General features: G+C 31.6%; 1 protein-coding gene across 8 annotated transcripts in view; it reads left to right on the top strand.

Moving 5' to 3' along the window:
• Nucleotides 1–15,436, top strand: part of LOC139513678 (histone deacetylase 6-like) — a 78,559-nt gene that overhangs the window by 54,411 nt on the left and 8,712 nt on the right. For all 8 annotated transcript variants that reach the window (XM_071302425.1, XM_071302414.1, XM_071302406.1 and 5 more), the window contains 4 exons: nucleotides 4,701–4,760; nucleotides 5,424–5,513; nucleotides 11,812–11,915; nucleotides 13,542–13,609. In XM_071302425.1, the coding sequence (XP_071158526.1) occupies nucleotides 4,701–4,760; nucleotides 5,424–5,513; nucleotides 11,812–11,915; nucleotides 13,542–13,609 (322 nt within the window). The remainder of the gene's footprint in view (nucleotides 1–4,700; nucleotides 4,761–5,423; nucleotides 5,514–11,811; nucleotides 11,916–13,541; nucleotides 13,610–15,436) is intronic.

Here is a 15,436-nt window from a genome sequence, read left to right as displayed (position 1 = left end):
TTGAAAAGACGTTGACATGTTTGTATTTTGTGCAATTGAAAATTTTAGGACATGATTTATATTCATATAAGAAATAAGACGATACCAAGAGAATAATTTGACCACTAGTGCAACACTTACACGTCGGAAGAACAAAGATGGAAAACAAACAAAAAATAAACAAATTAGGCCCAAAAAATTACTCAGTAACTTAAAAGTTGTTTCACTCTAACATTTATCTTAGAATAAGTAAAAACTAAGTCATTCAACTAGCTCCCAGTTTTCAACTTTTTCTACATGTGCAGAAAATAAACAGGTGTCTTCTATTCCGTCCGCAATTTATGGGAAAACTAAATCTAAATTCAGAACCAAATTGAAATTGAAAGTACACATGTAAGATAAAATATAACATCATTTCTTCTTTATCAAATTCCAATTTCGAAGAGATATATAGCGAAACCTGTTTTCTTTTATTGTGTCTGTGTGCATCATTCAAAATTAGAGAATGTAATTTTGATCATGGTATCTATGATGAGTTTATTTGACATATTTGAAGTAACAAGTCTCAATGATTCAAGATTATGAATGAATAGAATATAGTATTAGGAGGGGGTAGGACCTTTATCAGGGTGTTTTTTAAGCTTGGGATTTCTGGATTGACCCTTTCGGGATCCGGGAATTCTATTTCCGAATTTCGGGATGTCATGATTTAAATCTATTTAAATTCGGGACCTCCGGATTTCGTGTTTTTAAGCCTGGGATTTCGGGATCTGGACCCCTCCTTCTATTACGGTTTAAGAAAAGGGGTCAGGTAAGTTTTGAGCCACTTGTAACTGCAATTTAATATTTAGTGGAATGAGAGGTGAAATGTGTTCTATAACCTTTCAATAGCATTTTAAAGATTTTTTTTTTTTTAAATTTAACCAAAGTTTACTGCAAGTGATGTTTAACGACCTCGATGATTATCCATGAGGATCTCGCACTCGGTCAGCTCTATGCTCTCACCTAGTTCATGATCATGCAAGATTTGAGAAGCCTTTGGTTGACTAGTCTTACTAGTTTTTTACTATCAATGTTGAACCCCCCGGTGTAACAATACATTATGAATAATCGCCGTGCATTACACTGAGTAATTTCTTATAAAATTTTATTAGTGAAATTTTTAAAGCATCAAACTTGATACATTCTCATAAGGTCGCCTTTGGTACTTTCTTCGATTTCTATATCATTAATTTTACACAAGTTAATTAAAAGTATTACACTATATACATTGCTAAAGCATTTCCCTATACACATTTGTTATTGTATAACAGTACTGGGTATGTTCCTGTCGTAATTGCACTAGGTAAGTCGATCTCAAAAGTACCATATTAGGTATATGTTTTCATCTTGAATATGTATGAAATATCTGCGACGGGAAGTTATACCAAATACTCTGATTTTTTTCTATTTTGCTAAAATGTATTAGGGAGTCCTTCTTTTTAACCTCATTACGGCCTAAAAAATTCTGAAGATTAAATGAAATCAACACGTTTTAAATTTAAAGCGTCCAAAGCGCTTTTCTGGATTCACCTTGATATAGAACACTAAAGGCTGAAAATTTGAAAGCCACGGATGTATAAGAACCGATCGGAAATAGTTGAAGAGCCATAGTACGCATTATGCTTATTTTTTAAATCCATGTATGTGGATTTTTAACAAATAATGCATGGAACAAATAAATATTTTCTTATGTTACTCAAACTCCATTCAGCAAACATTACATCATTGTTTGTCATTAGTTAAAGAAAAAGGAAAGTGATCGCTAAGGGAAATTTTGTAAAATTTAATTTTTTTGCAGAGTTGCGTTGTGTGTAAACATGACTAATGAAATAAGTTTATAATGTAGACTATATTGTGTGTAAATCCTCAGAATAACGCCATGCAGAAATGACGAAGATGAATATATGCAGAAAATATGTCTACTTTTTTAAATACAAACATGCAGAAGTAAGATGGAAAACGAGGTGTATACCCGATCCTAATATTAAAACTGACCAATTCATTCTGACAACACTGTGTTAACCGGGACAAATTCGAACTCGATATTTGATTCATAAATTTTTTTTTTAATCCATGCAAGCATTAAAAAAGGTGTGGAAACCACTCTAATATAGAAAAGAATAAAATATACGGTAACTTTCTTTCATTTGCCGTAAATTTAATTACAAACTTGCAATTTTTTGGCGACAGAAATATTCTTTAAAATTAGTTAGTTTATTTTCTTATCAATTTACAACGTTAGATCATTTGTAATACATAGGAAGATGGGTGATACACACACACTACATTGCTTCGACATTGTACAGTATAATAGAGTTACGACGTACAAGTTGTGGCGACGTTACTGTATACTAAGACGTCACCGAATAATTTTAATGTTCCGGCCAAAAAAACAAAATTCAACAAGGAGTAGTGTAAAAACTAGCACGGTTGCTAAGGACTTTCTTTGCACCGATGGTTTTGTCTTTCATTTTTGAATCGTATATCAATTTAAAATAAAAATCTGTTGACCAACAAAATAGAAAATCTTGATAATGTAAAAATATCTTCTAATTTTGATGATTTTCCCTAAATATCCTTTGTATTTTTGACGTATCATGCTATTAATTTCAACGGCTCGTATCTCAAAAACGAAAACAGTTACCCCCTTTTTTTTATTTTATTTTCTGGTGTAATTTTACAAGCAGAATTCATATGTGAAATTTAAAAAAAAACCATTGTGTAGTTTAATTACGTTCACTTCGCCTTAAGGATGTTAATGTATCAGATTGCAACCACCTTTCGCTTACTATATATAGATAATAAAATTGAAGTTAGATATTCTCAGTATTTTGAGATATATAAAAAAAGTCTTATATCCTTTTATGTATGTATTTTTGAGTTTTTCCAATGATAACTTAATAAAACTGATAATGGCAATGAGGAATGTGTCAAAGAGACAACAACCCAACAAAAGTGCAGAAAACTCATGAAAACCACCAATGGGTCTTCAACAAAGCAAGAATTAATAGTTAATACTGCTTAAAGTCATATGTTTTTTGGTGTTAATAATGTTGAGGAAATAATTGAAGGTTATCAAGCATAAATACTTAACTAAGTCATCTGTGCATTTCTACTTACATTTTATTTTATTTCAAATCCATTACGTAAAAATCAACAACAAAAAATTAATCTGTGATTGATAATCGAAAAACTTTAGTTGCTAATTAACTTCTGGTATTTGGTGCCAGTGTTTATTGATTATAACCTTGATAAACAATTAACACAGCATTATATATGTTCAGGTGTGTGTAAGAAGTGATTTTAAAAAAAATATTTTCCATTCTTTCCATTTGTTCGGGGTCTTATTGGGGGGTTCTGATCCCAGATCCCGCTTACTGTTTTGTTAGATTCCTGTAATCTCGCTTCCTTTATGTACTTAAGCTATTCTCATTTTTTTGTAATTTCCCGCGTCTCGCAAGACTTTATTTCCCATTTTTTACGGCAGAATAATTTGACTTTCACGTGTCACGCTTACATCAAATCGGCAATCCCGCGTCACGCTTATACCCTAATGAGACCCACTTTGTTAATTAAACTTTTCATAGCATATTTTAAAAAAAATGATTTGGTGTATTTAATATTTTCTCTGAGAATCAATTTACACTTTCATTCTTTCACATTTGTTTTCTTTTCAAGGAGTTCTCTATGCACTTTACAAAATAATAACAAGATATGACATTTTAAGGTCACTGCCTATGGGAAACGCTTACATCAAATCGGCAATCCCGCGTCACGCTTATACCCTAATGAGATCCACTTTGTTAATTAAACTTTTCATAGCATATTTAAAAAAAAATGATTTGGTGTATTTAATATTTTCTCTGAGAATCAATTTACACTTTCATTCTTTCACATTTGTTTTCTTTTCAAGGAGTTCTCTATGCACTTCACAAAATAATAACAAGATATGACATTTTAAGGTCACTGCCTATGGGAAAAAATAATCTACTTAGGACACTGCATTCAATTACCCTGCATACTTGGTGCATGAAAATCTGCTTAGTGCACTCCATTCAAATACTGAGCACACTCTATGCATAGTTAGCAATTTACCCAAGCAAACAGTACATCACTATTTTGAAATGAAGACTTGGATAATTATAAAGTCTATTAAATATTATAATCAAGTAGGCACTTTTACTTGGTGCATTAAATAATAGATTTAGATGGACTACTAACCCCATGGAGGTTCTTGGAGAGAAGCTCTATGCAGGGTTAGCAATTTACCCAAGCAAACAGTACATCACTATTTTGAAATGAAGACTTGGATAATTATAAAGTCTATTAAATATTATAATCAAGTAGGCACTTTTACTTGGTGCATTAAATAATAGATTTAGATGGACTACTAACCCCATGGAGGTTCTTGGAGAGCTCTATGCATGGTTAGCAATTTACCCAAGCAAACAGTACATCACTATTTTGAAATGAAGACTTGTATAATTATAGTCTATTAAATATTATAATCAAGTAGGCACTTTTACTTGGTGCATTAAATAATAGATTTAGATACACTACTAACCCAATGGAGGTTCTTGGAGAGAAGCTCCCAGGAAGAACATGCTATCTATACTTCATGCAAAATCTTCTTTTACTGGTGACATAATACTCAATAAACAAATGTTGATTCTTTTCAGTATTCTCCAGAGTTGGTTTTGGTATCAGCTGGTTTTGATTCAGCAATAGGTGATCCCTTGGTAAGTAAATAGTCATAATAAACCTTTATAGTTTGGATTAGTATGTAATTTGGTTATCTGATGAATGGTTTTTGCTGTTATGCAGCCAGTCTCTTCAGATATTGTGTATACCAATCACATCAACCATATAGCTACAACAAAGTTTTGAAAAACAGTCAATAAATTCAGATGATGCCAAGGCTGTCAGAAGTTGCATTTTTCATCAATGATTGACAGTTATCTGATGCTCTAAAGATATTGTTGTGGGCACAAATTGTGTCCTGAAATTTCACTCTGTTTATAGGCACTGTGACCTTGTCTGAACCTTCTGACCCAATGATTGATGAAGGTCTGGATGAAGTTTACAGAATTTAAAATAATGGATAAAACAAAAAATATACAACAGAGCAAAATAGGCAAATATTAAATTAAGAATAGAAAATGAGTGGATGTAAAAATAAAAAGAATAGAAAATAAAAATTTGCTGAAATATTAAAAATGGGTAAAAGAAAAGAATATTTAGATTAACATTGTTAAATTAAAGAAAACAGAAATTGGGACCATGCTCTGAATCTTTCAATATGAGGGTCTTTTACAGCAAGCTCACAAAAAATAATTTGATAGAAATAATGAGAACTGAGATGTTCATATTATGTTCTAATAATATGTTATTATATTTTTCAGGGTGGTTACATGATATCACCATCAGGATATGCCCACATGACACATATGTTGTCCAGCCTAGCCAATGGTAGAGTTATTCTATCTCTTGAGGTAAGAATTAGTATACAATTAGGCAGCAGTAGTTTACCGGTGTTCATTTCATTTAAGTCGATTTAGAAGATACAGTTCAATGTAACAAACATCAACTGAGGGCATCCTGACTCAAACTGGAGAATCATATGAACTCAAAAGGAACAAGACACTGTTCTAACATTGACATAAACTTCCATCACACTTCGACATAGCTATCAACACAATAGCATCATAATGCTACCATAGCACATTCAGAAGGATCAAAAATACACTTAAGCGTCAAACCATCGCACATCAGTATAACCATCGCTGTTCTGAGTCCCATTAATTGTGTTTCAAATTCTTACATATACATAAACTGGTATCTCAAAACTAATAAATTTGCTTTTTATCCAGTCTTCTAAAAAGCTAAATTTTCTTTTATTAAATTGATGCCATTGGTGGCTGCCTGTCATATTTGTTGAATCAAAATGATGAAATATGGCAGTAGTTTTGGTGCTTTTCAAATTTTAATATGTAGTTTCTAATGACAAAGTGTAAGTCATGTAAAATATTGACAATTTTCACCTTTACCATGTTTACTGTTCAGGATTTATGATCCTTGATACATTTGAAAATGGCACATTGTGTCATTTCTATGCAATAACTTATGAACTGTTCAACCAATGCTTTTCAAATTTTGATATATTGTTACTAATGATAAACTGGAGACCAAAACTGAAATAATTTGAATCAAGTTTTTTTCTCTCACTTACTTGTACTGTAACAGTATTAATATACCCATAAACTGGAAGTTCCAAAGAATAGTAAAAAAATCCAAATAAGTTGCGGTCCATGGAAAAAGGAAACTGCTTTGAAATCTCAGTTTATGTATTGTGTAATGTATTGCCTGGAGCTCTTGATTAGATATTTTGTATACAGTTAAAGCATAAGAAGCTATAGATCAAGTTGAAGGTTGTTTTTTTTCAGGTTGAGCAATTTTCCATCAGTTAAACATCAGTTTGTTTAATACTTTTCCAAAATAAATGTTAATGCAACCTATGTAGACATACAAATTAGTAGAAGCCATTTTATTACATGATATTTTATATCCTCACAATGCTGGTTACAACTTAATCTTTAAATGCCTTTGCTGAAAAATAAACAAATGATGAAAACATCATTTAATGGTCAACTGATAGATGTGAACAGTGATCACAGCCAGGATAAGTGATTATTAAACCCTTTATTAGAAACAACATTCAATGACTTGCAGTACTCTTTGAATTATGATATAATATCAAGTGTTCTTGTACTGCTAATTACATTTATTAATGATTATTACAACAACAACAATGTGACATTTATCTGATTAAGCAGAAAAGATTAGCGTGTCTCCTGGTCAGATTGCTGTTGTTGTGTAACCTGAATAATTCAGTCGTCATATTCAGCTAATCTACGAAGGCTACATTAACGCCTGAACGTCTTCCTTTATAAAGACAGTCAACTCGAAAATTCACACCCCTATGCAATACGGGAATTTTGATTTAAGTTGGCAGCTAAAGAAGAAGGAGTTCTGGATGTTAATTGATGTTAAATTATGTAAACTGATGTTAATTGATGTTAAATTATGTAAACTGATGTTAAATTATGTAAACTTATGTTAAATTATGTAAACTTATGTTAATTGATGTTAAATTATGTAAACTGATGTTAAATTATGTAAACTGATGTTAATTGATGTTAAATTATGTAAACTGATGTTAATTGATGTTAAACAGATATATCATGTTAAGGAGGGGTATTTGCGAAAAATACCAGTCGAGAGAATGTTAAATTTCACGAGCCATAAGGCGAGGGAAATTCATTCTCAAGACTGGTATTTTTCTCAAATACCCCTCAAGAACATGCTATATCTGTTTAATTACACCGAATGTTAATGTTCAAAACGCATTGATGATCGTGACGTTACAAGCGTCCAGTTGGATAGAGTATTTTTTGGCAAATACCACGGCAGAGAGGGTAAAAAAGGCATATCCTTTTGGCAAATACCCCAGCGGCGTTAAAAAATTAACGACATTCATTTGATAACAGTGAATCGGTGAAAAATACACTGGCTATCCACCAATCAAAATCCAAGATTCTTACATAAGGTGTAATTATAATTAATAATTATCGGATTTGTGTTAATTGAACACACATGTTTGGTAAGACAATTACAAGACAGTTGTGCAGACTCATAATCCTGATTGCCACCGATTGGCTCTGTCTCACAGAGAGCAGGCAACACGGCTAATAATTATAAGGAGTTCAAGCCCTCATGTGGGAGAAAATCGGACACGGAAAGAGCTTGAATTATTCAAGTTATTGTTTGTGTTACTTTAAAGTATTAAATGCCAGAGAAATTAACCTCAAGATATAACATGTAACTGAATGTGTCTAGGATTTTGGCATCTTTATAATGACATTAATTTAAAAGTGTGAGCTAGAATGGCTGTTTATATAAACAATACATATATAATATTAAACATATGAAAACTATTTTTCATCAGAGGTTCTCATCTTTGAAACGCATGAATTAATTTGTTAATATATGATACTAAATGCAAACATGTATATGTCATACATCAATTCAAAGTAAAGTATAAGGATTTTTTCAATACAACTGAATAAATTATAATTATAATATAAAAAAAAAGATATGATGAATTTTAATACTAATGTTTTACCTAATTTTCAAAAAGTTGATTTCAATGAATGTTTTTTTTGTTTTTGAAAGAATAAACATTTGTAACATTTCTTTAAGATATAGGCCATTTTGTTTAGGAATTATGATGTTTCGTTGAACAGCATTTATTATGGGGAATGGATTTCTTTGTGAAACATAATGAAACTTGCTAGTAAGATTATGATTGGTCATCATTTTTTATACGACCGAAAAAATTGAAAATTATTTGGTCGTATATTGGTATCACATTGGCGTCGTCGTCTGCGTCGTTGTCGTTGTCGTCCGAATACTTTTAGTTTTCGCACTCTTACTTTAGTAAGAGTGGATAGAAATCTATGAAATTTTAACACAAGGTTTATGACCACAAAAGGAAGGTTGGGATTGATTTTGGGAGTTTTAGTTCAAACAGTTTAGGAATAAGGGGCCAAAAAAGGGCCCAAATAAGCATTATTCTTGGTTTTCGCACAATAACTTTAGTGTAAGTAAATAGAAATCAATGAAATTTAAACACAAGGTTTATGACCACAAAAGGAAGGTTGGGATTGATTTTGGGAGTTGAGGTCTGAACAGTTTAGGAATTAGGGGCCAAAAAGGGGCCCAAGTAAGCATTATTCTTGGTTTTCGCACCATAACTTTAGTATAAGTAAATAGAAATCTATGAAATTTAAACACAAGGTTTATGACCATAAAAGGAAGGTTGGGTTTTATTTTGAGAGTTTTGGTCCCAACAGTTTAGGAATAAGGGGCCCAAAGGGTCCAAATTGAACTTTGTTTGATTTCATCAAAAATTGAATTTTTGGGTTCTTTGATATGCCGAACCTAACTGTTTATGTAGATGCTTAATTTTTGGTCCCGTTTTCAAATTGGTCTACATTAAAGTCCAAAGGGTCCAAAATTAAACTAAGTTTGATTTTAACAAAAATTGAATTCTTGGGCTTTTTTGATATGCTGAATCTAAACATGTACTTAGATTTTTGATTATGGGCCCAGTTATCAAATTGATTCAAATCAGGATCCAAAATTATTATATTAAGTATTGTGCAATAGCAAGAAATTTTCAATTGCACAGTATTCAGCAATAGCAAGAAATCTTCAATTGCACAGTATTGTGCAATAGCCAGAAATCTTCAATTGCACAGTATTGTGCAATAGCAATATTTTCAATTGCACAGTATTGCACAATAGCAAGAAATATCTAATTGCACAATATTGTGCAATAGCAAGAAAATTTTAATTGATTGGAGTTATCTTTCTTTATCCAGAATAGTAGTTGAAACAACTTAAATCATTGTTTTATACAATATACAATGTATATTCACTTTTACTACCAACTGATAAATTAAAACAATCTTTACCATTCAGTGATAACAAGCACCTTTTGTTACATTTTAATATTTTATGATGTATTTAAATGAGTAGTTATTGTTGCAAACTTCATTAGAAATTTGAATTGAGATCAGTTTTGGAAAAAGGGAAAGGGGGATGTGAAAAAAAAGGGGGCGAGTAAATTTTTCTCATTTCAGATTTCATAAATAAAAAGAAAATTTCTTTAAACATTTTTTTGAGAGGATTAATATTCAACAGCATAGTGAATTGCTCAAAGGCAAAAAAAATATTTTAAGTTCATTAGACCACATTCATTCTGTGTCGGAAACCTATGCTGTGTCAACTATTTAATCACGATCCAAATTTAGAGCTAAATCCAGCTTGAATGTTGTGTCCATACCTGCCCCAACCGTTCAGGGTTCAACCTCTGGGGTCGTATAAAGCTGCGCCCTGCGGAGCATCTGGTTGATGCACTTGAATATCATCCCAAAAATTAGAAGAATAGAAAAGGATATGGGTTATCCATTCACGACACAAAATCAGTACATGAAAAGTAAAAAATTTAAAAAACACAAAGGAACTGCACTTTTACCTGTTTAAGCAGAACTTTTAGTAAACTGAAGATCACTCCACAACTGTACATATCACTGGCGTCATAACGAATGAACTGACTTTGATAATGTTGACCTAATTCAATCAAGTCATCTTCAGTTTGCTGGTGGAACAAAACACTTGTTACTATCATGCAAAATACGCAAAGAAATCAATTATCTGGTTGTCTGCATATTTATATTGTAAAATATCAGCTGCTCGACACAATATGAACTCTTTTGAACTTGTTTGCTATGCTCACTCTGCATATTGTGACTTGCTACTGGTATTTTACAAAAATTACATTAGATATATGTTTCATTATAATACGTTATTCTGGTTGGCTACACTGCAGTCTCACGTTATTCCGTTATTGCATTACACAATAAAATTTATCATTCATGATGACACGAGGTCCCACAATAAAGTGCACAGGTAAATTAAATAAAAACTTGATAAAAATCATGTTTTCATGATCCTAGCTAAAAAAATGTAATTATAAGTATATTGAATGCTTTTTTTGTAACTTCATAGGGTTGTAAAAGCATTGACCGTGCGCAGGTTTTTAGAATGAAGCGCTTCCACACTTCTTACAAAATGTACTTCGGTCAATGCTTTTACACCCCAATCAAGTTACAAAAAGAAGCATTCAATTCTTAAATATAATACTGAGTATGAAGATAACCTGATATCAAAATTATCTAAGCCACTTAAATTTATTGCAATTTTATTGATAAATGAGCATGTTAATATGTAGTGCGCTTTTGATGTTGCTATGATGTCATAAACATGTAAGCATGTCGAAACTAATATATTTTACCATAGTTTGGTTCAAAACACATATGAGCAGGGTTCAACCTCTGGGGTCGTATAAAGCTGTGCCCTGCGGAGCATCTGGTTGATGCACTTGAATATCATCCCAAACTTGTGATATTCCATTCTCTGTTTTGCTGTGGTTTTGTTAAATTGTCTGAATAAAGGATAAGAAGACTAAAATGTACTGTTTCAAATATTTAAAAATATTCTAGCATCTCTCTTTTGTAATGAAAAGTTACTGATGACTAACATATAGCTGACTTAAAAAATGCATGAAAAATGTAAACCTAAATAGTTTTATAATTCAGTTAATTGATTTTTTAAACTTTATTTCTTTCATTCTTGTTTAGCTCACCTGGCTAAGAGGCCTAAGTGAGCTTTTCTCCCCACTTGGTGTCCATCTGAAGTCATCAGTCATCATACATCACCTTGCTCTGTTAACTTGATAAAAAATCTTATGTACTGAGCATATTTTAACCAAATTTGGCCACACTAATTATTACTTTGTACTAGTAACTAGTTTAGAAATAAACACCCCCTACCAAATAACAAGCTGACATGGTTAAATATAGGAGATAGGAGTAAAATGCATCTTTTGTATATTATCTTGAAAACAGTTATTAATAGAGATTATGTGGGGAGAAATGTTCAAATGTTGAGATATTTCATTGTCCTTTAAATCAAAACTGTCAGACTCTTATAAAAGATATTGCCCTTGTTTTCAATTGCAATTATCTATTAAAAAAATATCCCATGGAAATTTAGTTGCTTCATGCCAGCTCAAGCTTTATTCTTTTAACAATTTCTTTAATTTGCACCTGTTTACAGATAACAAAGAGTTAGGTTTTAATTCACATAACCTTTTACTTTTTTCAGGGTGGATACAATCTTACCTCCATATCTCACTCAATGTGTATGTGTACATCCATATTGTTAGGAGATTCATGTCCTTCATTACAGATAACAAAACCTATGGACAGGTAATTTTAAATATTTAAAAAGAGGCTCTTGGAAATTCCTAGCTTTGAATAGAACTTACCTTTTAGGTTTTCAGACAATATAGTTCAATATGAAAATAAGTAGATGTGGTATGATTTTCATTAGGTATCATTGCGTATAAAATAATTTAAAGAAAATTAGAAGAATAGAAGAGAAAGGATATGGGTTATCCATTCACGACACAAAATCAGTACATGAAAAGTAAAAAATTTAAAAAACACAAAGGAACTGCACTTTTACCTGTTTGAGCAGAATTTTTAGTAAACTGAAGATCACTCCACAACTGTACATATCACTGGCGTCATAACGAATGAACTGACTTTGATAATCTAGACCTAATTCCATCAAGTCATCTTCAGTTTGCTGGTGGAACAAAACACTTGTTACTATCATGCAAAATACGCAAAGAAATCAATTATCTGGTTGTCTGCATATTTATATTGTAAAATATCAGCTGCTCGACACAATATGAACTCTTTTGAACTTGTTTGCTATGCTCACTCTGCATATTGTGACTTGCTACTGGTATTTTACAAAAATTACATTAGATATATGTTTCATTATAATACGTTATTCTGGTTGGCTACACTGCAGTCTCACGTTAATCCTTAAGCAATTGCGTTACACAATAAAATTTATCATTCATGATGACACGAGGTCCCACAATGAAGTGCACAAGTAAATTAAATAAAAACTTGATAAAAATCATGTTTTCATGATCCTAGCTAAAAAAATGTAATTATAAGTATTAAATGCTTCTTTTTGTAACTTCATAGGGTTGTAAAAGCGTTGTCCGTGCGCACATTTTTAGAATGAAGTGCTTCCACACTTCTTACAAAATGTACTTCGGTCAACGCTTTTACACCCCAATCAAATTACAAAAAGAAGCATTCAATTCTTAAATATAGTACTGAGTATGAAGATAACCTGATATCAAAATTATCTAAGCCACTTAAATTTATTGATAAATGAGCAGGTTAATATGTAGTGCGCTTTTGATGTTGCTATGATGTCATAAACATGTAAGCATGTCAAAATTAATATATTTTACCATAGTTTGAAACACATATGAGCAACAGCTTTATTTAAATACACAAAAGGATATTTTACACACATTTAAATCTTTGTAAAATACATTTTGTAGCAAAATATCTTTTGGGGTAAAGCTGTTGTTTTTATCTAAATGTTAATGACAAGATTTCCAAAATGAGATTATTTTGGCAGTTTTGCCTTTATGCACTAATTGTAAAAAGTTTGAAGCCCAAATGTCAATATGAAGTCAAAATTTTACACAGCCAAATGGATTTTAGAACGGTTTAAAGCCAGAATTGTGTCCACTGAGGACAATATTTATATGTCAAAGTCAACTCTTGGTGGTTTGCATATTATGAAGTACTGTTTCTATGTATAGGGTTTGAAGATTCACATGTTATTTGAAGTAAATTGCATTTGGACCTAAAAATATATAATGTGAACAAATTTCAGTATTGTTTCCTGACTGGCACAAAATTACTATGGATTATTGTTGTCAATTAGTATTGTCAGATATCTGCCACTGAAAGCTTTCATATTAATATCTGAAGTAACATTCATAATTGTCTTTTCAGTGCAATAAAGACAATTAAAACTGTATGTGATGTTCACAAAAATTACTGGAAGGGTCTTAAATTCAGAGGTAAGATATTACAGTTATTTTCTTTGTTTCAAGTTCAACTCACTTTGTATTGGTTGTAGGTTATGTTGTAAATGCTGTTGATCTTCCATGTTCAACTTTATAAAAACAGAACTTTTCTGCTCAGATTGGAAATGAGAAGGTACAGTTTTGGGCTTAATTTGCCAAACAAATTCAACAAATATTAAATACCATCATTATCATGATTTTTTGAACTGGTTAGAGATGGCAAAACTAAGTTGAATTGGTTAGGGTTTAAAACATTTTGAATTTTACATCAGCAAATGCATTGTTGTAAGGTAGCTCAGCATTGTGGGATGACAAGCTTTTAGCATGTGGGTGAAAAGGGGGGTTGGAATGTGGAGAGGTTAGCCTGGGGTCCTGGCTAATCTTGTCCTTACGACGCGCAGCTAGATTGGGCCGGATCCCAGGCTAGTGGAGAGGTGGGATATTGGAAAAAGAAGGGAAAAGGTTGGAAGTGGAAAATTATTACAAAGAAGTGGGATTTCCGAAATGAGCATCCTAGTGTCCCCCCTCAAAACAGTGTAATTTTTTTTTCTCCAATTAACAAGTCAATTTCTCCCAAATTCACAATGTTTTTTTTAAATCTTTATCTTTATAGCTGAAATATTACTCTTTTCAAAATAGGTAGCTTAAATTAATAAGCTGTGATTAATAAATCATAACTTAGATTAAAAAAAAATATCACATTAATTTCAAATTACATCATTCCTACTTTTAGATTATATTAGATTATATTTATAAATATATGCCTCACGTTAGAAGAGATGTTAATTGCACAGTTGGAATTTTAACCCTTATTTCACCTTTCATCTTGGGAGACCTATACATTGCTTCAGAAAGAAAAAAGCAGACAAATTGGCACAATTAATTGTAGAAGATACCTTCTTTACCCCAAAATATTAAAAACGGAACTTTATAAATTTCATGTGTCGGAAGCACTTTTCTTGATTTACCTTCACCAAGAATGTTTCAAGCCAAATATTTGAAGGTCAAATATTTAAAAGCCAATTGTCAAAGTTTCTATCATCAATTTTTGAAAACAAAATTCTCATAAAACCATTTCTCAAAACAAAAGAACTTTCAATGATCCCCTTAAGATCCAACACAAATATCAACTAGGAACGTCCAAGGAGTGTTCTGACACATTCATTCATCAACAGAACCACATATTGTGTGAATTTTATAGGTTTTTTTGTTTTGCGTTACTTTCCTACTGACCTTTATAATAATATGTTCAACTTTATAAAAACAGAACTTTTCTGCTCAGATTGGAAATGAGAAGGTGCAGTTTTGGGCTTAATTTGCCAAACAAATTCAACAAATATTAAATACCATCATTATCATGATTTTTTGAACTGGTTAGAGATGGCAAAACTAAGTTGAGTTGGTTAGGGTTTAAAACATTTTGAATTTTACATCAGCAAATGCATTGTTGTAAGGTAGCTCAGCATTGTGGGATGACAAGCTTTTAGCATGTGGGTGAAAAGGGCGGTTGGAATGTGGAGAGGTGTGATATTGGAAAAAGAAGGGAAAAGGTTGGAAGTGGAAAATTATTACAAAGAAGTGGGATTTTGGAAATGAGCATCCTAGTGTCCCCCCTCAAAACAGTGTAATTTTTTTTCCCTCCAATTAACAAGTCAATTTCTCCCAAATTCACAATGTTTTATGTTAAATCTTTATCTTTATAGCTGAAATATTACTCTTTTGAAAATAGGTAGCTAAAATTAATAAGCTGTGATTAATAAATCATAACTTAGATTAAAAAAGAATATCACATTAATTTCAAATTACATCATTCCTACTTTT

The sequence above is a fragment of the Mytilus edulis genome, chromosome 1 (assembly GCF_963676685.1).
Source record: "Mytilus edulis chromosome 1, xbMytEdul2.2, whole genome shotgun sequence".
In the NCBI taxonomy this organism is placed as follows: domain Eukaryota; kingdom Metazoa; phylum Mollusca; class Bivalvia; order Mytilida; family Mytilidae; genus Mytilus; species Mytilus edulis.
The sequence above is the reverse complement of the archived record's forward strand: the minus strand, read 5'-3'. Positions and strand labels throughout refer to the sequence as shown.